The sequence below is a fragment of the Miscanthus floridulus genome, chromosome 8, assembly GCF_019320115.1.
Source record: "Miscanthus floridulus cultivar M001 chromosome 8, ASM1932011v1, whole genome shotgun sequence".
Lineage (NCBI taxonomy): Eukaryota > Viridiplantae > Streptophyta > Magnoliopsida > Poales > Poaceae > Miscanthus > Miscanthus floridulus.
Window position 1 is genome coordinate 107,568,827 of NC_089587.1, and position 24,761 is coordinate 107,593,587.

Here is a 24,761-nt window from a genome sequence, read left to right on the forward strand (position 1 = left end):
GTTGACATCTTAAATTTTTTTTGCGAAATTGACTGAAATTAGGTGGGAATAACTGGTTATAGCAGGCAGCAATATTGTGCAGATTATTTACAGTAATATCAATATGTGGGTCCCAGCTATTGTGGGATTCGCTGCACCGCGGAAAGCATAGAATCACAGCGTACATGATTCGCCAAGAACACTCCAGTCCAGACTCGAGAGGCCAGAGCCCCCATCCTCGCTCATGGTTCGCAAAGAGTCCACGCACACTTTTGACACTTTGACAGTATGGGCGCACGGCGCACCGGAGTCGTCTGGTTCTCGCGCCCACGATCCGACGACACGCAGGCAGCAGCCGTGACGAAGCGAGCCAGCGAGAGTGATCGGGCGCGCGGGTGATCGATCCGGAATAAACACCCGCCACCACGCGTACCTCTCGCCGAGCGGACGCGTGCGCCGGGCCACACGCGTACGTGTGCGACGCGGCCACTAAACAAATGGCCGCGCGGCACCCCGAGCTGGCGGCTGGCGCCCGACCCGCCTCCAAAACACCCCAACGTCCCCGTCGCGCCGGGCCAGGCTCCAGCGACAACGCCGCACCGTTCCCACGCAGGCACGCACTAGCCTTCCGCTCAGCGAATCGATTCCCCTTCCCAGCGCGCGCTCGCTCTCGATCCATCGGGGGGCCGTCGGTCGCTGTCCGCCCGATCGCGGAGAGCGGAGTCGATCGGGAGCGAAAACGATGGTGGTTAGCGTGGCCGCGACGGGGCCCGGCACGGGCGCCGAGCCGGTGAGCTCCACCTCCTTCGCGTCCCGCTACGTCCGCGACCCACTCCCACGGTCAGTTTCTTTCTGCAGTGGCAGTTCCGTTTCAGCCCGCCGCGGCCGCGCGGAGGCCGCTGGTTGGCCAGGAGACACACCACGGCTTCCATTATTGATAGTACTGTAAAGGCGAGGTGTGTAAAGGCTGCCATTATAACAGCAACACAAACCACCACCACCGAAAGGCGAGAACGAATCCCAGAACAGTGCAGCAGGGCACAGCCACAGCGGGCAGCCATGGTGCTCTCGCACGCGAGCTCCAGCCGGGACGACGACACGGTGGCCTGCACCTTCGCCTCGCGCTACGTGCGCGAGCGCTTGCCGCGGTGACGTGCCGACCAGATCCGGGCGGCGACGGTTCGCTGCCTCTGCTTGTGCTGATCCGGTGCTTGCTTGCTTGCAGGTACCGGATGCCGGAGCGGTCGATCCCGCGGGAGGCGGCGTACCAGATCATCAACGACGAGCTGATGCTGGACGGCAACCCGCGGTTGAACCTGGCGTCCTTCGTCACCACGTGGATGGAGCCCGAGTGCGACAAGCTCTTCATGGACTCCCTCAACAAGAACTACGTCGACATGGACGAGTACCCCGTCACCACCGAGCTCCAGGTACTACTACCATGCACCACCAACAACGAAGGGTCAGGTTCAGCACTTGCCATGTTGCTCTGTCTGCCCTTGCTAAATTCGACTTTTGCGTCCGCGTCCATCCTGTTTCCATATGAAGTCATGCGTATGTCGAAATGGAGCCTCAAAAGTCAGAAGTGCCCAGTACAGTAACTGCCAACAACGGAAGGGTCTGACCATCCCATGTCCCCAGACATTTTGGGGTTTGGACTGGAAAATACACGAGTTTGGATAAGTATGCTATTTTTTCTACGAAACATAAGGCGTATTTTTCTAAAACTTGAGTGTCAGCGTGCCAAAAGTTTCAAGTTTTTCCGTATGTTTGTATGACCTGATATCCTGAATACCTGATAAACATGGATCTGATCTGAAGAGGCAAAAAACTCGATAGTCCCATATTTATTTCCTGTTTGAATAAATAAGTAGACAGTTATTATTGACTCACATGATAAAGATATGCTCTTTCAACTCAAACTTTGCGCTCAGGGGCAGAGCCAGGATTTAGACATAGGGGGCCAGGGGGCCGTTTAAACCGGCAACCATCATACACGATAAATTCATATACAGTAATGGCATACATAATAACCAAATAAATGTTATTTTACGATACAAAAGAAAAGGATAAAAAAACTAAAAAAAAAAACATTGACATAGGAGTACGAAGAAAAATGGAACAAAACTTAATCGGCCCTAGGCCTCTAAACTCCCACTCGATTAATCCAATTCTTAGGCCAGAAAAAATCTAGATGACAACAAAAACAAAGGAGATGAAAAGATACCAGGAAGACTAATTCAAAATAATATAGATGATGTTGAAGATAAATATGGAGGGAGAACCAACAAGCAAGCACTAAATACATTGTTAATTAGATAATTAGGGTAGTATTGTAGGGACTTAACCAGAATATTGGGTACATAATAATAGAATCACAGCAATAACAACAACAAAAGGAATGAGAAGCACTAATTTAATATTATTAACTAGCTAATTAGAGAATCAACTACCAAATTATGGGGGAGTACTGCGGGTGCCAGGCCCCCCTCAGCCCCCCTCCCTTTGCCACTGTTTGCGCTGGTCTTTTAACTTTTTGCTGAATTTGGTTTGGTTCACTGACTATATTTTGATTACTGTCTGAATGACCTCCCTGAAATCAGTATTTGTTGCACTATTAATGTCCAGTTAACTGGCAAACTGGTTGGTTTCAGCGACAGGCAAACCAATTACTTGTAGCACATAGTAGTTCGGTTCAGTCGGATGGACGATGCGTAGTGGCGAAGCTATAACAAATGGTTTGTAGGTGTGATTAACTTGTCCGGCAAACACTAAGTAGTGTTGCGCCGGCAGCTTTTACCTGGTTACTGATACTACGACTTTGGTCATTTGTAGAACCTAACTAGGAGTTGTTTATATTCACAAAAAAAAAAACTAGGACTTGTTTGTACAGTTCTGCTCTGTTGGTTGCTATTGTGCATCTGCTTACTGCCTGTTGCTATTTCTGCAGAACCGCTGTGTAAATATGATAGCTCACTTGTTCAATGCACCGATTAAGGAGGATGAGACGGCTGTTGGAGTTGGAACAGTGGGATCCTCAGAAGCGATCATGCTTGCAGGTCTAGCATTCAAGAGGAAATGGCAAAATAAGAGGAAGGAACAGGGGAAACCATGTGACAAACCCAACATTGTCACTGGTGCTAATGTTCAGGTATTTTGCTTGTGTGAAACTGTCGGACAAGGTGATCAGATTGCAACCACCATAAGTGTCTGAAATATGCCTTTGGCGATTTCTAATGTCCTAGGTTTGCTGGGAGAAGTTTGCAAGGTATTTTGAAGTAGAACTAAAGGAAGTTAAGTTATCAGAAGGATATTATGTCATGGACCCTGTCAAGGCTGTTGAGATGGTGGATGAGAACACTATTTGTGTTGCGGCAATCTTGGGATCAACTCTCACTGGAGAGTTTGAAGACGTCAAACTATTGAACGACCTTCTTACAAAAAAGAACAAGGAAACTGGGTAAGCATTTGTTTTTTCGATGCCTGGGATTCCAGGGTATTATCTTCTGAATGCAACCATAACAGTCCATCGGTTCAGTAGTATTGAGGCAATGTATGTTTTGGGTTCAAAGTGACTGTCAACCATCGTTCCAAATTTTAGATAAAACCTTTGTTAAAATGATTCCTTGAAAGAAATGTTGCAAACTTATTTCCAAGAATGAACCCTTCTTGCATTATTTGGGTAATAACAAATGGACTGAGTCAAAACTTATTTGCAAAAATTGAACCTTAGGTGAATGATAAATGAACATTATTGCCATCAGTGCCATGTCACTCCAAGCAATTATAGGTTGCATTTTCCTGAAACCATCCAAAAGAATGGGCTTCGCTATCTTTCTTATGGATATGACCAAACCTTTAAAGCTAAGCAGACTAACACAACATACTCTACTCTAGTTTCTGTCAAGATGCTTACTCTCTTATGCGTGCAATGAAGGTGGGATGTGCCTATTCATGTTGATGCTGCGAGTGGAGGATTCATAGCACCTTTCCTCTACCCTGAACTTGAATGGGACTTCAGGCTACCTTTGGTGAAGAGCATCAATGTCAGTGGGCACAAGTATGGCCTTGTCTATGCTGGTGTTGGTTGGGTCATTTGGCGGAGCAAGGAGGATTTGCCTGAAGAGCTCATTTTCCATATAAACTACCTAGGGACTGACCAGCCTACCTTCACGCTCAACTTCTCCAAAGGTATCTTCCATTCTTTCTTTTCAGGTTCGTGTCATTTTTTCGGTCTTCCTCATGTTGCAGGGAATTGAGTGCTTGGCAATTTTCTTCAGGTTCCAGTCAGATCATTGCGCAATACTATCAGCTCATTCGCCTAGGCTTCGAGGTACTGCTATTCTCCTCTTGATCAAACAGTTTGATGTATGTACAGGGAACAAAAAGATGCTGTCTGATACATTCTTCTTCAGAGCATATCATTTTTCTTTCAGTTTTCCCTTGTGCCGTTGTTACAACCTGCAATCTGCTCTATTATTTTGGTGCCACTTTTCTGATGTAGGGGTACAAAAACATCATGGAGAACTGCCAGGAGAACGCCGCGATACTGCGAGAAGGCATCGCAGCGACCGGGCGGTTCGACATCCTGTCCAAGGACACCGGCGTGCCGCTGGTGGCCTTCTCGCTCAAGGACAGCAGCCGGTTCAGCGTGTTTGACATCTCCGAGAACCTGCGGCGGTTCAGCTGGATCGTGCCGGCGTACACGATGCCGGCGGACGCGGAGCACGTGGCGGTGCTCCGCGTCGTCATCAGGGAGGACTTCAGCCGGAGCTTCTCCGAGCGGCTCGCCTCGGACATCCAGAAGATCCTGCACGAGCTGGACGCGCGCGCCACCCACGCCGTGACCTGGGTCTCCACCGCCACCGCCGCTGCCGCGCAGTCGGACGACGACGGCGTCGTGGCCAAGAAGAGCGCGCTGGAGATCGAGGGGGAGGTCGCCGCGCGGTGGAGGAACGCTGTGAACAAGAAGAAGACGGGGGTCTGTTGATGCGTTATATGTGTGATTGTCGGAGGGCCGAGGGTGTGAGAGTGAGTCGGAGGTTTCACCATGGCAGCTTCGTTTATATGTGTGATTGTGTCTGTGCAGACGCTGGGTCCTGTTGCGTGTAGCACTGGGCGTTGGTCCAGTACTCCAGTTACGTATATGTGCACAAGGACACGGTGTATGCAGTATGCAAATGTTCAGGATTCAGGAACCAGAAATAATGTATGTAAATGTTGGATTTATGCCACATGTTGGCCCTGTACGTACTTCCCCTCTTTCGCAGTATATTTGTTCGTCAGGTATTTTATGTAATCTTCCCTAATAATATTATTAAACTAGAATTACGTTCCTGCATTGCAACGAGAATAAGAAAATATATCGTACACTGCCAAACTTTTATCACGATAACCAGTGGACTGAAATAATTATACAACCTTGCACTGCCATCATTCATGGAGGACACTGACTCCGGCATTCACGGGAGCATGGAGCTGCATGAAAGGAATCCAAGGTGTGAGTAATGCAAAGGTATTAGGGATGAAAACGGATCGGATACGGACGGATATTTTCGATATTATATTTATTTTCATATTTCTGTCCGAATTCGGATTCGAATACGGATAGTGTCAACTATGTAGGATAGGATACGATTGGATATCGACATCATAAATATGTGATTTGAGTATTCGGATACGGATACGGTATCAGATGTTGGATATCCGGATTCGGATACGGACAGATCTCAACCCCTCTAAACGGATTCGGTTTCAAATACGGTCAGAAAATATCCGCATCGTTTTCATCCCTAAAAGGTATGCACATAATCCCTATTATTTTCTTCTAAGCACCATCATTTTCTTACTCAAATATACTTAGTACATTGCTTAAAATGTCGACATTCATCAAGAGAGTGATTAGGTGGGTCGCCTGACCTCTCTCTCTCTCTCTCTCTCTCTGCTCCTATCACCTCCAATCACTCCTACCTTGCATGTGTTGAAAAATGCAAAAGCTGATGATGTGATTCCACCTTTCATCCTTGCCTCCCACTCACCTTGGCCTTTCCTCCAACATCTCCAAAGTTTTCAATCAATCCCTTGACATTTCTTCTTTTGATTCTCCTGGAGCCATGCATACGTCCTTGGCACTTTGCACCTTCCTGGCTCCATTTATTGCCTTGGGGTGTGCACTCTCTCTTCATATCAGAATTTCCAAGCCTTTGCTAATATCCACACACACCTTCTCCTTCGTACTCCACCTCCGAAAGCCAATTTGCCTAATCACCAAGCAAACCATCCTTCCAGGAGAAGAAGGGCAATGTTGTGGTGATCTATAAATCAAGGACGTGCTTTGTTTTCGCTAACACATAACCCCTCCTCTTGAGATTGTCATTGGTTTTCAGGAATCATGAAGAAAGGTCTCAAGGGTTTCCTTGGCATAGGAAGAAGCAGCAACCGAGTTAATAATCATATCCGATTCCCATCGGATAGCCACTCTTCGTCAGGAAATCAAAGCAATCGCGACAGCAATGCCATGCCCATAGATCAAGTGAGCCAAGGAAGTGGAGGCCAACAAGTGGAACAAGAAGCACGCGCAAACCCACCAACACTTTGTGTCTTGACAAGTGATGAACAAATCATTTTGATGGACCACACATTTCAAATCCTGAAGGACCACACATTTCTACACACCCGAGTGTACGATCATGACTTACTCAACCGCACATGTATGATTACTGAATTTCAAAATATTTTCCGCGCTACCGGTTGGGAAAAATTTTGATGTATCATTGAAGAAGGGTCTAGACAACTCACCTTTGAAATGTCATTAGTTCTTGGAAGGCTAGAATCATCAGAGTTCTTAATTTGTTTCCAGAAATCAACTTTATCAAAACCTTCAACAGCTTTGTCTAAATCAGGATTAATGCAACCTTTATTAAAGCAAACAAAGCACTAAATTGTTTCCATGGGAACGTGTATTGCTCACCAAAGAGTCTAAAAGTAACATGATTTGCGGTTGTTGTAAGCGTGCAAAAAAAATTCTATGGCGAGTTGTCTAGACCCTTCTTCAACGATACACCAAAATTTTTCCCAACCGGTAGTACGGGAAATATTTTGAAATTCAGTAATCATACCTGTGCTGTTGAGGAAGTCATGATCGTATACTCGGGTGTGTAGAAATGTGCAGTTCTTCAGGATTTGAAAGGCTTGTTGCTCCCGATCGTCCACCAAAATGATTTGTTCATCACTTGTTAAGACACGAAGTGTTGGTGGGTTTGCATGTACTTCTTGTTCAATCTCGAGATTGATCGGTCTACTCAATTCCTCGAAGATACTCGTAGGATAGGGCGTGCGTATATCGTTTATAGAGAGTGAATGTATGCTCAAATTTATACGACGGTGCCGCATAGGACTCTTCGTGCAATGCCCCACCGAGCAGCTTCCAATGGCCCACTCAGGTGGCGGCAAGATGGAGGAAGGAGGAGGATGGAGTGGCAGTGGCTAGGATTAGTCGCCGCCCATGTAGCCCATATGGGGAGTGACATGGGGGCCTCTATGTAACAGAACGAGTTCATAACCAACCTGTTCGTTTGTTGGTTTCAGTCAAAACTTATCAGCCAGTCAATAGTATTTTTCTCTCACAACAAACCAGCACCAGACGGGTTTATCAGCCCAGAAACCAACCAGCGAACAGGCTGAACATATCCTCTATGGGGGCCTCTCTGTCATATCCTCTCCGTATATCTCAATCTAATGAAATATTATATTTATTGCTCATATAGCTTCAAACGGATGGAGTACAGCCACAAAGATGCTATCTTTGTGTTAGATCTTCTCCGATCCATTGGCAATTTGTATATATAGCTAGATATATGCCCGTGCGTTGCACGGGGTAATAAATTTATATCCACATATATGACGACACACATTGCTTGAGGATTAGACGAAAATATTAAGAAATATACAAATCTAATTACATAGAAAATATAAAGCCCATTTCATGATTTTTGTGACCTATATCGTGTAGAACTAGTTTCTATAAACCTAACAAAATTGGTTTCATTTTTTTAATACTTGTGTGATTTATTATTATGTATTTTACAATTTTATAAGCTGATTTGATCATACTCACAAAATAACAAAAAGCTAGTAAACAATTTTGCGTTGGGAATCTAAACTATTTTTAAATTCATTCGGACCTTTTTTCTCTCTTTTTTGTCATTGTTCGTAGGGCCTAAGGTGCAGGTGTCATCACGATAGTCTTCCTCGCTATATCTGAGTTCCATGGCGAGAAACTAGCCCTCTCCAAGTTCTGGGGCGTCAGTAACGACAGTAGCCAGGGCCAGGGATGAAGCAGTAGTAGCAGGGCACCGACATGGTCCTACTGCCGAGCCAACACTCGGGATGTTGTTGTTGTATGCCCCGGCGATTGTCGCATCACTCGCGTCCTTTGTCGTCGTGCACTGCCAACGTTCAGCAAGGGACCACAACCATTGGTAGGCCGAGCGGCTGTGGCCGGGGTGCCATTGTTGGCTTGGGTAAAGTGTGGACGCGACCGGTGGTACGGCGCCTCGTGGTGTTGTAAGATCTTATGCTGGTGGTAGGCGTGTCCTGGCGGCGGACTTTGCCATGAAGTTGCGCACAGATGGCAGCCGCGATCTTTGATGAGGGCAACGTTAAAGGATGTGCTCCCGCGCTCGAGGATCGGGTCGGTATGTTTCCATGATTGGTGTGCCATGGTCCACCTGGAGTGTCCGATGAAAAATCATATGTTGCACATGCGGGATTGACTGGTAGAAGAGGGCGATCGGGGCCAAGCATTGCCGCGCAGACGATTCCGTTAAATAATATCATGATAATTCAATGTTTCAATTGTAAGAAGTCGGAAGCCAGCTGCAAGAAGTGGATACGTATTTAGGCTTGAAAATCTTCTGGATTGGTGACCACAGCTTGGTGTCCATGCAAAACATATTTTTCTAGTTGACCTATTAAGATATTAGATTTAAAATTTAGAACATATTTTATATGAAGTAGTCTGCCATGTTTGCGTTTTTATCTTTACCTGGCTACCCTGTATAATCCATGTGTATGCGGCCGGAGGAAGCTTGGCTTGATGCAGAAATCATCCAGAACGAGCAAGCGCTGTGCGGTTTGGCGGTTACAAGCATGTCATGGAAAGCGGGAGCTCGCTTGAAGTAGATTGCTCGGCGGCCGCGACAGCCCGCAGTGCCCTGGCCACGCTCCTTGTCTAAGTGTGTTTGCTACTTTCCGAAGAGGAAACCGCTCAGTATTCATAGTTTTGAGTCTTGACGGGTCCACCGGTCAGCCCGATGGGACTTCGGTCCCAGCCTCGCAGGAGCGCGCATACGAAGCCGTTTGTGCACGAAACCCCCTTATGGCCCGTTCGGTTGAAGGGGAATGGCTCCCTGGAAATAATCCAGGCTGGTTTCGTATTCTAATTTGAATAGGCCTTGTCAATTGTGAAAGCATCTAGGCCTCTAATTGGGTTTTGGTGATTAATGACAATACGTAATTACTATGACTAACGTGTGTTTTGCAGATGCAATTAAGTTAGGTCATGGTAATGGAGATTGATTGGGCAATCATGGTTGTCATGCCCCTACGATGGAAATCGTTTCGGTTTTCAAAGGATGGACGACAAGGTTAAGGATGGACTAGTTCTAAGTGTCGTTTAGAGCTGGAGAGACACTTAGAGTAGTTTAGAACTTTGTTCTTCCTTTGGTCGTACTATTAAGGGGGGTATGGACGGATAGCTTGACCTAGGTGAGTCTAGTGGGTTAGGTATGGTGCACACTTGCTAAATCTAGCACTAGGTAGCTCCTAAAAAGCCCTTAGATTAATTGGAGCAAACTTCATTCACATATGATTGAGAGTTGGGAGTGAATGGAGGGTCAAATGCTAACAGGACGTTGGTTCTGGTGTGACCGGACGCTGGCGCAGAGTCTAGTCAGTTCATTTGATCAAGGTGAAATCGTCTGGCGTGACCGAACGCTGAGAGGTGAGTGATCGAATGCTAAGTGCCAGCGTCCGGTCAACTCCAGTAAGGTCCTAGAGAGGGAGAATCCTGATCGGACGTGTCCGGTCAGTGCTGACCGGACGCTGAGCAGCAAAGTGACTGGACACTGGGTTCTAGAGTCCGGTCAACATCAGTAAGGTTCTAGAGGTCAATTTTTGTGATCGGACACATCCAGTCACAACTTAATTGCTCGGCTACGGGGAGAACTGACCGGAGCATCCGGTCACCTTGATCGGAGCATTCGGTCACCCCGCAGTGGCACATAACGGTTCATTTTGAATGAGGGTGTATAAATACTTCCTCTCTTCACTTAAGGGATTACTTTTGCTCATTCCAATAGCTGAGAAACACCTTTGAGAGTGCCAAGAAGAGCAAGGTCCTAGTAAGGTGATTGAGATTTAAGAATACAAGAGTGAAACCTCATTAGTGAAAGCAAGAGTAGCAAAGTGTGCATCCACCCTTCTCATTAGGCTTGTCGTGGTCAAGTGAGAGTTCGTGCTTGTTACTCTTGGTGATCGCCATCACCTAGATGGCTTGGTGGTGATTGGGAGCTTGGTGATCATCCGGAGGAGCTTGAGGATGATCCAACTCAAGTTGTGAGCGGTTGTGGGTGATTCACCGTGATAGAGTGTCAAAGAATCAACCCGTAGAGAGCACTTGATCCTTATGCGGATCAAGGGGGAGCTACACCCTTGCGTGGGTGCTCCAATGAGGACTAGTGGGGAGTGGCGACTTTCCGATACCTCGACAAAACATCGCCGTATTCCTCCTCTCTTTACTTTGAGCATTTACTTTGAGCAATTCAATTCTTGTCTTTACATTCATAGAATTGCCATGCTAGAGTAGGATTGGAACTTAGGTTGCAAGACTTTTTGTGCGGTAGAACATTAGAAACACTTTCTAGGCACAAGGGGTGAAGTTGGGCTAACCGTAGGGTTTAATTATTGCAAAAAAATTTAGAATTAGCCCAATTCACCCCCTCTTGGGCATCTTGATCCTTTCAATTGGTATCAGAGCCTTGTGCTCACGTATTTAGGCTTAACCGCCTAGAGAAAGATATCTCACGGGGATGGACCTTCTCCAATCTTTAAGGGGGGTGATTTTCCTTATTGGAAAATCCGCATGGAGGCATATTTAGAAGCTCTAGATGTTGGAATACTTAGAGCCGCCTCACAAGGATTCCTAAAACCTCGGGACCCCACACACCTTCAAGGCAATGAAGTGAACTATGAGAAATGGAATGCAAAGGCTCAAAACACCATCTTTAGAGGCCTTTACAAAGATGTGTTTAACTGGGTGAGGAACCACAAGGACGCCCATGCACTATGGTCGAACATTTGTGCGCTCCATGAGGAAACTAAGAGAGAGCGTGAGGAACACTATCACCTTGTTATGAAAAAGCTTAATTCTTTTGAGATGCTTCCTAAAGAGAGTGCTAATGAAATGTACTCACACTTGAATGTTCTTGTAGAGGAAGTCAATGGGCTTGGACTTACTCAAATGCAACCATCCGACGTTGTAAGAAAAATCTTGAGTGTCCTCCCCATTGACAAATATGGGCATATTGTGACCGTGCTTCATCAAGGTGATCTTTCCACCGCTACACCAACACAAATCTTGGAAAAGATCAATGCTCATGAGATGTACATGCACATCACACCACAAGATGGCTCATCCTCTACTAAGAAGAAAGACAAGGACTTAGCATTCAAAGCTAGCCAAGAAAAGGGCAAAGCAAGGCTTGAGTGTGAGAGCTCAAGTGATGATGAAATTGATGATGCAAGTCCTGCTCTCATGGTGACAAGAACAACCAAGATGCTAAAGAAGCTCAATAAGAGTGGCATCAAGTTTGATGGCAAGAAAAAGAAGTTCTTCACTAGCTCTAGAAGGAAGCCAATCTCCGAGATGGATTGCTATAATTGTGGAGAACTTGGTCATCTAGCACACCAATGCACAAAGCCCAAGAAAGACAAGTACAAGAATAAGAATAAGGGCAAGAAAGATGACTCAAGTGATGAAGATGAAAAGAAGAAGAACAAGCCATACAAGAAAAAAGATGGTAAGAAGAAGGACTTCCACAAGAAGAAGAAAAATGGAAAGGCATACATCGTCGGTGATTGGCTCACGGACATTGATTCATCAAGTTGCTCATCCGATGATGATAGTGATAATGAGAAGGTGGCCGCCATTGTTATTGATTCTTCATCATCTTCACCGACACCACCGCCATCATCCTCTACACACCTATGCCTTATGGCCAAGGGTGAATGAAAGGTATCAAATGATGATGATAGTAGTGGTGATGAACATGCTAATGATGATGATAGTGATAGCAATGATGATAAATATGAAACACCTTCATATGATGATCTTGTTAAATTATTAAATCAACATATTAGGATCATTATAAAGACTAGAGCTAAGAATGACAAGCTAGAAGCTAAAAATGATTCTCTTTTAGCTAAATATGATATAGCCGAAAAGGCTAGTGTTGAGCTTAGAGAAGCAAATGATGCTATGACATCCAAACTCAAGGAGCTCAAATCTTCTAAGAAAGAGCTTAAAGATAAACATGATAAACTTGAGAGGATACACAATGAGCTCATCACTAGCCATAACATGCTAAAAGAAGAATATACCACTCTTAAGATTAATCATGATAATCTTGTCATTGCTCAAGATTTTTTATCCAATGAGCCACATGATGCTACTAACGATGTTATTAAGTTTGATATAGCTATATCATGTGATGATTTGATCATTGAGAGCATTGAGCAAAGTTCTAGTTGCAAGGGCAAGCAAGTGGTTGAGACCGATAATTATGATGAGTATGTCAAGCTCAAGAATGACAATAAAAAGCTAAAGAAAGATCTTGAAGAGCTCAAAACCACCAACACTATAGTGCTAGAAACTCTTGATCATGATGGTGACTTGATTCTTGAGAATGAGAAGCTCAAAGAAGAGAACAAGAAACTCAAGAAAGAGAAAAACAATGATGCACTCAAGGAAGAGAACAAGAAGCTCAAGTTGGAGAAAGAGCATCTTAAGATTGGATTGAGCAAATTCACAAGAGGCAAGCATCTTCAAAGTGAGCTACTAATAAACACCATCATGAAGATGGATAGAAGTGGTATTAGGTACTTGGCAAACCAAGAGAAGAAGGCTCAAGCTCAACAACAACACAAGTCAAAGCCAAAGCCAAAGAGATGTTTTGAGTGTGGACAAGAAGGCCACTTTGCCCATGAGTGTCAAACTCCACCACCACAACCCTTGCCCAAGTATGCTAGACCTTTTGCTTTCAATGCTCATTACATGCTTAGAAAGGATTCTAGTGGAAAGATAAAAGTCATCTTCTTAAGACCTCCCAACAAGAATAGGCCTATGAAAATTTAGGTAGCAAAGTCACTTGTTGAGAAGGTGAAGGGCCCTCAATAAGTTTGGGTTCCTAAAGCTTGATCTCTTGTGTGTAGGTGAACTACAAGACCGGTGGAAGTGATTGGGTAATTGATAGTGGTTGCACACAACATATGACCAGTGATCCTCATATGTTCACCTCACTAGATGAAGAAGTAGATGGACAAGAAAGAATCACATTTGGAGATAATTCAAAGGGCAAGGTTAAAGGATTGGGCAAAGTGGCAATATCAAATAATCATTCAATCTCAAATGTGCTATATGTTGCTTCATTGAGCTTTAACTTGCTATCCGTTGGATAATTGTGTGATCTTGGCTTCCAATGCTTGTTTACCAAGAAGGAAATTATTGTATCTAAGAAGGATGATGATCAAGTGATATTCAAAGGATTTAGATACAACAACCTATATTTAGTGGATTTCACCTCCGAAGATGCTAACTTGAAGACATGCCTATTCACCAAAACAATACTTGGGTGGCTATGACATAGAAGACTTGCTCATGTTGGGATGAGCTCACTCAAGAAGCTAATGAAGAATGATTTGGTGAGAGGGTTGAAGGATGTGAAGTTTGAGAAGGACAAGCTTTGTAGTGCATGTCAAGCCGGCAAGCAAGTTACAAATACTCATCCAACAAAAGCTTTCATGTCAACCACAAGAGTGCTAGAACTCCTTCACATGGACTTATTTGGACCTACAACATACAAGAGTTTGGGAGGAAATCTTTATTATCTTGTGATTGTTAATGACTATTCAAGATACACATGGGTATTCTTCCTTCATGACAAAACCAAAGTTGCATCATGCTTCAAGAAGTTTGCCAAGAGAGCACAAAATGAGTTTGAAGTGAAGCTCAAGAAGATTAGAAGCGACAATGGGAAAGAATTTGACAACATAAACATTGAAGCCTGTTGTGATGAAGTAGGGATCAAGTATTTAATCATGCCACCGGCTTGGTTGAAGAAACATATGATGTGGAATTTGATGAATCTAACGGCTCCTAAGGAGCACATGAGAATCTTGATGATGTAGGTGATGAACCATTGAGGGAGGCATGAAGAATATTCTGGTTGGGGACATCAAGCCTAATGATGATGAAGATGATGTACAAGTGATCAATCCACCTTCTTCATCAAGTGTGCCACAAGATGGTGAAAAAGATGGGAGAGTAGAAAATAAAGTCACTCATGTCTTCCATGAGCAAACGGTGTTACAAGCACAAGATGTTGATGCTCCACAACCACCCCCTCAAATGGTTGATAGAAGAAATTCACCTCTACTGCAAGCTCATCCACAAGATCTCATCATAGGGAGTTTATCAAAGGGAGTAATGACTCGCTCTTAAAAGCTTACTTCGTTTATTGAACATCACTCTTTTGTCTCTTGTTTTGAACCTACTAAAGTAGAAGAAGCTCTTCAAGATGCGGATTGGATAAATGCCATGCATGAAGAGTTGAACAACTTCACCCGCAATGAAGTTTGGACTCTTGAAGAGCAACCACAAGGTGCAAGAGTTATTGGAACAAAGTGGGTGTTCCACAACAAGCAAGATGATTAAGGCGTTGTTGTGAGGAACAAGGCAAGACTAGTTGCAAAGGGGTTCTCTCAAGTTGAAGGGTTGGATTTTGGAGAGACCTTTGCACTGGTTGCAAGACTAAAAGCCATTTGTATCCTCCTTGCATATGCATCACATCATGAAATAAAACTATATTAAATGGATGTGAAAAGTGCATTTTAAATGGTTTTATTAATGAACTAGTCTATGTTGATCAATCTCCCGGGTTTGAAGACCCTAGATATCCTAATCATGTTTATAGGTTGTCCAAGGCGTTATATAGGCTTAAGCAAGCCCCAAGAGCTTGGTATGAGTGCCTTCGGAACTTCCTCATTGAGAAGGGCTTCACCATTGGGAAGGTCGACACCACACTATTCACCAAGAAGCTTGATGGATATATCTTCATTTGTCAAGTGTATGTTGATGATATCATCTTTGGATCATCAAATGAAGATTCTTGCAAAGAGTTTGGTGAATTGATATCGAAGGAGTTTGAGATGTCAATGATTGGAGAGCTTACATTCTTTCTTGGTTTTCAAGTCAAGCAAATGAGAGAAGGGATTTTCATCTCTCAAGAGAAATATACAAATGATCTTCTCAAGAGATTCAAGATGGATGAATGTAAGCCAATCAAGACACCAATGCCAACTAATGGACATCTCGACCTAGATGAGGGAGGTAACATGGTTGATCAAACTCTCTACAGCTCTATGATTGGTAGCTTGTTATATTTAACCGCATCTAGGCCCGACATCATGTTTAGTGTATGTATGTGTGCTAGATTTCAAGCTAATCCTAAGGAAACTCATTTGATTATCATTAAAAGAATCCTTAGGTATCTTAAGCACACACCAAGCATTGGCCTTTGGTATCCCAAAGGAGCTATATTTGAATTGGTTGGCTATTCCAATTCGGATTATGCCGGTTGCAAAGTTGATAGAAAAAACACATCCGGAGGGTGCCATTTGCTTGATAGATCACTTGTGTCTTGGTCCTCCAAGAAATAAAATAGTGTGGCTTTATCCATCGCCGAAGCGGAATACATTGCCGTGGGTGCTTGTTGTGCACACATACTTTATATGAAACAAACTTTGCTAGACTATGATGTAGTTCTAGAAAAAGTACCTCTTTTGTGCGACAATGAAAGTGCGGTAAAACTTGCAAATAATCCGGTTCAACACTCTTGCACCAAGCACATAGATATCCGCCATCACTTTCTTATAGATCATGTTGCAAAGAATGATATTTCATTAGAAGGTGTAAGGACCGAGGATCAATTGGTGGATATCTTCACTAAACCGCTAGATGAGGCGACTTTTTGTCGAGTGTGGAATGAGCTCAATGTTCTTGATTTTAGCAACTTCACTAGAAAATGAGCTTATGTTGTCCCTTGCATTGCATTGTAATATACAACATGTTTAATCTTTGGGAATGCATATAGGGCTTGTCTCACATGGTTAAGATAACCACCGAAAAGTGAGTGAAGAAGATTAACCTTGGATCAAACTTGACAAGCAACTAGATTTACTTTTAAGTATTGCATTGCATATGCATGAATGTCGTCTTGTCGCTTCTCTTCAATCACCCTTTTCATTGCCTATTTTCTTAAAAAGAATTATAGCCTAAGGCAAAATATTTTGAAAAATATGAGGGTTTGAGAGAGGTCACTCACATCAGTCCCAATTGGTGTTTATTTGGGTCTTATTCAAGTTAGGACTTGATTGGGAATAGGCAGCGCGAAGGAACTTTGAAGATTTGCTGGAAAAGAGTGACCAGACGCTGCACCGGACTCTGAAGTCCAACGTTCGTTCAGTTCACAGGAGGTGAACCTTGCTGCGAGGGAGTGACTGGACATTGCTGTCCAGCGTCCGGTCAGAATGCGTTCCTACGTCTGGTCGAGTGAAGACGAAGGAGACAAGTTGGATTGGACTCTAGCTGTGTCTGGTCAGTGGTGATCGGACGTGTCTGGTCACGCTTCCAGGGGTTTTGGACCTCTCTAGAATTGACCGGACTCTGGGTGGCAGCGTTCGGTCGTTGCCACTAGAGCGTCCAGTCAGTAGAAAACGTGTGGATTACAAACTCTTCTCTCTGTTTCCTTATCTACTCCGTCGAGGGACCCCATATAACTGCAGAGCCACTATGACCTAATCTCATACCCTGTGCCGACATCACCATCGCCCGTGCCCTAGTTGCTGAGTCACCGCACCCACACCTCCATAGCTCACCACGCCGCCCTGCTCCCATGCCTGCGCCGCCGTGACCTCGCCCCATGCTTGTGCCTGACGACCGTGCCCGTGCCTCCACGCCGCCGCACCACCGCACCCTGAGCCTCCATGACCTACTCACACTGTGCTCACGCCACTGCTCACCTGTGTAGTGCCCTAGCGCCGCCGTGCCTGTGCCCTGCTCCAGCACCGCCGGGCTGCCAGCTTCACCAGCATCGCCACTAGAGCCCTACCTGAACCCTAGCCGACGATTCACTAGGCATTGCGAACCCTAGCTTCACAGTGCCTCCCGGTGGTTCCCCGATTGTCGTTCCTCTTCTTTTCGGATCTCCGGTTCATTAGGTAGCAAGCCCTTATTTCCAATTTTGTATCTATTGCTTGCTTCTTAGGGTTTCATATCTTTAGATATATTGTAATCATTCATATATCCGATCTATTCTAACGTGCAGTGAGTCAGTGTCTCTGAGGTCATCTTGGCAGTTGTCAGTCAACTCGGGGCTAAGCTCACAAGTACGGATCGAGGCCAAGCCTCAAAAGTGATAGTTGATAGTTGATCTTTGTTAGGGGCAACAGTTCATTTCAGATGGCCCATGTCAAGAATGTTGGTGGTGGTCCTGGTGATGAGGATCCAAGGCCCCCGCCTCGCCTGCCTTCTGAGTCAAGCAGGTGCAGCAGCTCAGGTTTGTTCAATTTGAGGAGTGGTTTCCACCAAGGCGGGATGAGCGTGCATTAGAGGGCTTCTACACACCACTGCAGGAGGATTTTTATCATGCATATCTTAACAGTGGGTCTGTATTTAGATCACAGAGGGTATGCAACATTGAGTCCATTGTAGCAGTAGCTAGAGAGCATATTCGCCCTTACCTATCATACTTGCCAGGGCTGATAGAATTACTCGGACAGACAGGCTTATATGTTCTATCTTGGGTCCATAAGTTCTTTGCTACACTTTGGATTGACCCGCAGCACAGATTTATACATTTTGCTTTCAGAGGCAGAGACTACAGGCTGATGAGCTTTAGGGTCAGAGAGATACTTAGGCTTCAGGAGCAGCCCATCTGGCTATATGAGGTGTGCTATGGACAGACAGAGCCTCCCAGATGCCCTCACAACAGTCTTGTACCCCCTATAGATCTAGTCTGCCATTGCTTCACAGAGCTTTTCATCGAGGGGTCGAGCAAGACACCTAGAGACCTCACTCCTACAGCTAGAGTGATTGATGCTATTATGAGGAGGACCCTGCTTCCAAGGATGGGATATCGTGAGGGTCTGACTCACATACAATTATGGCTACTAAACTCTCTGATGCAGCAGACTATTTTTGATATTTGGGATCTCTTACTATCAAAGATGGAGGATACTATTGTAGAGGGGTTTAGAGGTCACCGACAGTTACCCTATGCTCACTGGATTACATTCTTGATTCATAGGGCAGTGACAGTGAGGCCTCCAGAGATGCTAGCAGAGTACAATGGTGCTACTACAGAGTTCCCTACATACAACATGACTCAGATGCTCCGCCATAGTGTAGTGAGGCCACCTAGCCAGCCGAGCCATCATCCAGAGGTGCCAAAGACTATAGCCCAGTAGGATGAGACCATCAGGGATATAGCAGCTATAGAGGAGCAGCTTGATGCTCAGTAGGAGGGGATGGTCGAGAGCGATCCTAGTGATAGCTCAGATGATGACTACCAGGCTATCCCTCAGATGCCTCCATGACAACATGATCATGAGGCCAGCAGCTCTAGCTTAGCTCCACCTACACCACAGACAGACCCTGCTCTACTTGCTATCCTTGAATAGATGTCGTAGGATTAGGCTTGCCAGGCCCAGGAGACCGCTGCTATATTTGCACAGTTCTAGACTTGGCAGGATGAGTTCCAGTGACAGCAGTAGGCTATACAGTAGCAGCAGCAGGCCATGCATTAGCAGTAGCTCCTCATGCAGCAGCAGCTCCTTGGATTTATGCAGCATATTGTAACAGCTATTGGGGCTCCACCGCCATAGCCTTCACCCCAGATCAGCTAGCCTGCCACCACTTCTACGACTCTAGGTTTGTAGCCTAGTGGGCTTTAGAGTCAGGGATAGCCACCAGCATAGTTTCCTTCTCCTACAGAGCAGGTGTCCTAGTGGTTTGCCTCACCAGTTCCAACCCCGCAGTTCACACCTTTTCAGATGGGCTTCACACCGGCTCAGACTTCCTCGCTGCTAGAGATACTATAGTTTTTAGGAGCCTTGGTGCTACCTTCTATGAGTTGATAGGGCAGCCTACTCTGCCATATCTACATGTCCCAGGTCCTTCTATAGTTGCACCTATTACCAAGACTACAGAGACACTCCCTTCTTTAGTTGCATCATCAGAGCCGCCTGCTACAGTCATACCTATAGAGTCTCAGGCTGCACCAGTCCCTGATCCGATCCAGATCGCTTCAACATCGCTTCTAGCTATAGAGGGTCAGGCAACTTAGAGCTCAGGATCAGATGATGATGGCACACAGTTCTAGCTCGCTCCTCGTACCTTAGCGCCCGACTCATCCGCTGTAGCCCCGCCGACCGACCCTTAGGTTTTGGTGCTTGACACCAAAGGGGGAGAGGGATCGAGTATGTTAGTCTTAGGGGGAGTGACATATTTAGGGGGAGCTTACTTATTAGCTTATCAATTATATTTGGCTTTTGATGTGTGATACACTATTATGCATTCGTGTGTTTACTTTCATGCATCAATCTATATTTATGTGATAGTGATATCTATGTGATCGTGATATTTGACATGTGTGCTCTCTACTTTGAATTATTTATATGTCATATCACTTGTGTTTATGCTCATTTGCTTTGCTTCCGCGTTTTACACCGATGCAAATGAGCTTTATTACTTGTACTCATGCTTATTTCATATCTTTTGAGTACATTATGTTGGCTTGGGTTATATAAGCTTGCCTAACACTTTTGTTCTTATTGTCAAAAGCTTATATGAACCAAGTATGTTAAAAACCTCATCTCTTTCACATACTCGGAGATTGAAAGCATCTAGGCCCCTAGTTGGGTTTCGGTAATTAATGAAATACATAATTACTATGACTAACGTGTGATTTGCAGAGGCAATTAAGTTAGGTCATGGTAATGGAGATTGATTGGACAATCATGGTTATCATGCCCCTACGATGGAAATCATTTTGGTTTTCAAAGGATGGACGACAAGGTTAAGGATGAACTGTTCTAAGTGTCGTTTGGAGTTGGAGAGACACTTAGAGTAGTTTAGGACTTTGTTCTTCCTTTGGCCATACTATTAAGGGGGGTATGGATGGGTAGCTTGACCTAGGTGAGTCTAGTGGGTTAGGTGTGGTGCACACTTGCTAAATCTAGCACTAGGTAGATCCTAAAAGGCCCTTAGATCAATTGGAGCAAACTTCATTCATGTATGATTGAGAGTTGGAAGTGAATAGAGGGTCAAATGATTACCGGACGCTGGTTCCGGTGTGACCGTACCCTGGCATAGAGTCTGGTCAGTTCATTTGATTAAGGTGAAATCCTCTGGCGTGAGTGGACGCTGAGAGGTGAGTGACCGAACGCTGGGTGCCAGCGTCTGGTCAACTCCAGTAAGGTCCCAGAGAGGGAGATCCTGATCGGACGCGTCCGGTTAGTGCTGACTAGACGCTGAGCAGCAAAGTGACCGGACGCTAGGTTCCAGAGTCCGATCAACATCAGTAAGGTTACAGAGGGCAATTTTTGTGATCGGATGCATCCGATCACAACTTAACTGCTCGGCTGTGGGGAGAACTGACCGGAGCGTCCAGTCACCCCGCAGTGGCCTATAACGGTTTGTTTTGAATGAGGTTGTATAAATACTTCCTCTATTCACTTAAGGGATTACTTTTGCTCATTCCAATAACTGAGAAACACCCTTGAGAGTGGCAAGAAGAGCAAGGTCCTAGTGAGGTGATTGAGATTTGAGAATCCAAGAGTGAGACCTCATTAGTGAAAGCAAGAGTAGCAAAGTGTGCATCCACCCTTCTCATTAGGCTTGTCGTGGTCAAGTGAGAGTTCATGCTTGTTACTCTTGGTGATTGCCATCACCTTGATGGCTTGGTGGTGATTGGGAGCTTGGTGATCATCTAGAGGAGCTTGTGGATGACCCAACTCAAGTTGTGAGCGGTTGTGGGTGATTCACCGCGATGGAGTATCAAAGAATCAACCCATAGAGAGCACTTGATCCTTGTGCGGATCAAGGGGGATCTACACCCTTGCGCGGGTGCTCCAACGAGGACTAGTGGGGAGCTGCGACTCTCCGATACCTTAACAAAACATCGCCGCGTTCCACCTTCTCTCTTTATTTTGAGCATTTACTTTGAGCAATTCAATTCTTATCTTTACATTCATAGAATTGTCATGCTAGAGTAGGATTGGAACTTAGGTTGCAAGACTTTTTGTGCAGTAGAACATTAGAAACACTTTCTAGGCACAGGGGGTGAAGTTGGGCTAGCCGTAGGGTTTAATTATTGCAAAAAAATTTAGATTTAGCCCAATTCACCCCCATCTTAGGCATCTTGATCCTTTTAAATTGGAATTATTCCTGGCTAGATTTTAGCTTAACCGAACGTGCCCTTACTCTTTTTAGGTGTATATATATAAGATAGATAAAGCACATCAATTTTGCTCGGGCCACTTATGGTTGGTTTAGGTTAGCCCAAGTCATCACGAGTCCTCAACTGGTGATGAGGTCTATAGCGAATAACCAAATGATGGAAACATATGGTCCCTCGTGTCGTTACCATTGTAGCTGAACTACGTATGATGAAGGATCATCTTATTCATATTTAGATGTAGGAGCTTTAGCGAAATACATGCTTTGGCTTCAATTTTTCAGATTTAATTGTCAAGAAAATTATTCTCAAGTAGGATACATACACTGAGGTATCGATTATTAGCAACACAATGAGTGCGAGGGGCCTCATAGATCTCTGTTTGCTATGCTCAACAAGCAATGATAAACTTGTCAACAGCTTTAGATAGGTGATTCAAGAATATAGATTTTGGATAGTAACTATGATGGCCCTGTTCGTTTCGCTGAAAAGCCAGGCTAAAAAGTATTGTTCGCTGATTTGTTGTGAGAGAAAACACTGTATCATGGATGATAAACCACAAATTATAGATGGTTGAAGGTGTTTGACACCTATTATTTCTAAATAGTAGGATGAGGTGGATATAATTGGATTCCCAAAATGAAACCTGGTGGTTGGATTGTATATCTCCCTTAGATTCTATTCTCTCCATTCCAAAATATAAGACATTTTGGCTTTTCTATATATATTATTTTTATTATGTATCTAGACATAGTGCATATCTAAGTACATAGTAAAAGTTATGTATCATGGCTCCATTGGCAACTCCCCTACTTAGGCCTTGTTTAGTTCCTCTCCCTAAAGTTTAGTCCCTATCCCATCCAATGTTTGGACACATGCATGGAGTATTAAATATAGACTAAAAATAACTAATTGCACAGATTGTGACTAATTTGCGAGACGAATTTTTAAGCCTAATTAGTCTATGATTCGACAATGTGGTGCTACAGTAAAGCTATAGCCGTTTGGACACATGCATAGTCGAGGTGTTAGATTGATCTCTAATTCCAAACTGGGCCCAACGACCCAGTTGGGCCTTTGATCAGCGCCCTGATCGGGGGCGTCCAGCCCACTATGGCTGGAGGGCCCCTGTCACACTACGCAATAAATAGAGGTGGGGGCCGATGGCTCTGAGTACGAGGTTCGACTGAGCTGAGGTTCTCACTGAAATCCCTAATCTGATCTAGAGGGTGCATAGCCAATAACGGGAAGCCACCAGCCGCGCCACCACCGGACTGCATCACCACCACCACTGCACTGCTCTGCCATCGGTCTTCACCGCCGGTCGCCACCGCCCATCACCGACAGCGTCTTCACCGACCGTCGCTGCCCTCGCGTAGACACCGACACAATGCCCATGGCAGATGCCTCTAGATCGAAGGCCTATGATGGTCGGTAACCTAGCACTACTCCTCCCTCTAATCTCTGTCTAGTTCATGTACTAGGACATGCTATCCATTTACAAGATGTACCCGGCTAGATCTACGACCATGTGATTTGAATAGTTTACAACAATGGTACCAGAGCCAAGTCTTCTAGGGCTTTTAGATCTAGAATGGGTGAATGATAAGAAATAGAGTAGATCCGTTTGGATCTGAGAAAATAAGAGGGTCACCAAACCCTAACCCTAATCGAGTGAAGAACAGAGAAAAGAAAGGGTCTCGGATCTCAAAGCCGAAACCTAACCCACGAATCAGTCATGGGGAAGAACAATAGTGAAACCCTAACCCTAACCAAACCCTAATCCCCAAATCAAACAAACCCTAGAAAGAGAAAGGGGACGGTAGAGAAGGGGTTTCCTACCTGGGGCCCGGCCGTCCCATCTACGTCGTCGGTCATCTCCATGGTCAGCACACGGGAAGAACCAGAGGCACTGACCGGGTAGGTCATGCCACCATGTGGCTCTGCCTTGGGCTCGGGTGTCAAGGGCATCGTAGCGTAGCCCTTCGACGGCGGTGCGCTCACCCTCGGGTGGACGCACACACCAGCGAAGGGGAGCGCAGTGGCGCCGCCACTTCCTCCAGCTGCCATGGCTGCTTCCTGCGCTCTTTGCTCTCCATCACGGTGGTCAGAGAGGAAAGGGAGGGAGTGAGACTGAGTTAGGGTTTCAGGGGAGGGCGCCGCGTCGCCGCGGCGCCGTTTTGATTGAACGAATTTACCGTGCAGCCGTCGGATCGAAACGGACGGCGCCGGTTGATCGGGCCAACTTGCGGCCCAGGCGGGCATGAGCGCCGGGCTAGTTTTTTGGCCTAGGCCTAGGTTGCGGCCTAGGCGCGAGGAGCGCGCAAGCGGCCGTGGGCCGTTTTTGCTGTTTTGGGCCAAAATGGCCACAAACACAGTGAAACAGTTATTTTGTTTTATTTTTTCTAGAAACCTTTTGATACATATTTGATGAATTACAAATGAATTTTGATGTCCAACTCTGCACAATTTTGATCCAACGACAATTTTGTTCAGAGAAAAGTGTAGTACTATAAAGTTTCTAGAAAAATAATAATGAGAATATTTATGTTTTCCACTACGTATTTAAAGTTGTTATTTTCATTATTAAATTCGAACCAACGGGAGAATTTAATTTTGAAAAATGGATATGTTTTTAGTTTATTATAATATTGTTATTATTCTGACCAACGTTGATTAATGGCAATATTATGATGTTATTTATGAGTTTTGTCATGCATTAATTCTATTTCTTTCCAACCATGATGTAGAATTAGTGTAGAGGACAATTGTATGTTTTAATTTTGAAGAACGTTGGAACTAAGGCATGCAATTGTTATTATTATGTTTATGTTCTCACTCCATATGAATTGTGTTTTTAGGTGGATACAACTTGATGGGTTGTATCAAAGAGATCCCCACTCTCAAAGGTGACAACTACATGGAGTGGAAGAAAAAGATTGACCTGGCCTTCATCTTGGCTAAGGTGGACTAGGTAGTCACCTCACT

At 44.9% G+C, this 24,761-nt stretch overlaps 1 protein-coding gene across 1 annotated transcript; it reads left to right on the plus strand.

The window, feature by feature from the left end:
- Nucleotides 1–706: 706 nt before the first annotated feature.
- Nucleotides 707–5,213, plus strand: LOC136477134 (glutamate decarboxylase-like). Its single transcript, XM_066475174.1, has 8 exons — nt 707–769; nt 838–1,127; nt 1,205–1,409; nt 2,930–3,130; nt 3,225–3,439; nt 3,917–4,170; nt 4,260–4,312; nt 4,484–5,213. The coding sequence occupies exons 1-8, from the start codon at nt 722–724 to the stop codon at nt 4,967–4,969; spliced, it is 1,752 nt and encodes a 583-aa protein (XP_066331271.1). The 5' UTR covers nt 707–721; the 3' UTR covers nt 4,970–5,213.
- The last annotated feature ends 19,548 nt before the right edge of the window (nt 5,214–24,761 follow it).

What these genes read in the sequence shown, in the direction of transcription:
- LOC136477134 (XM_066475174.1), top strand. Translation starts at nt 722, where the DNA reads ATGGTGGTTAGCGTGGCCGCGACGGGGCCCGGCACGGGCGCCGAGCCG. An exon ending in GTGCGCGAGCGCTTGCCGCG is followed by an intron (nt 1,128 to 1,204) that starts GTGACGTGCCGA and finishes GCTTGCTTGCAG; the next exon opens with GTACCGGATGCCGGAGCGGT. An exon ending in CACGCTCAACTTCTCCAAAG is followed by an intron (nt 4,171 to 4,259) that starts GTATCTTCCATT and finishes AATTTTCTTCAG; the next exon opens with GTTCCAGTCAGATCATTGCG.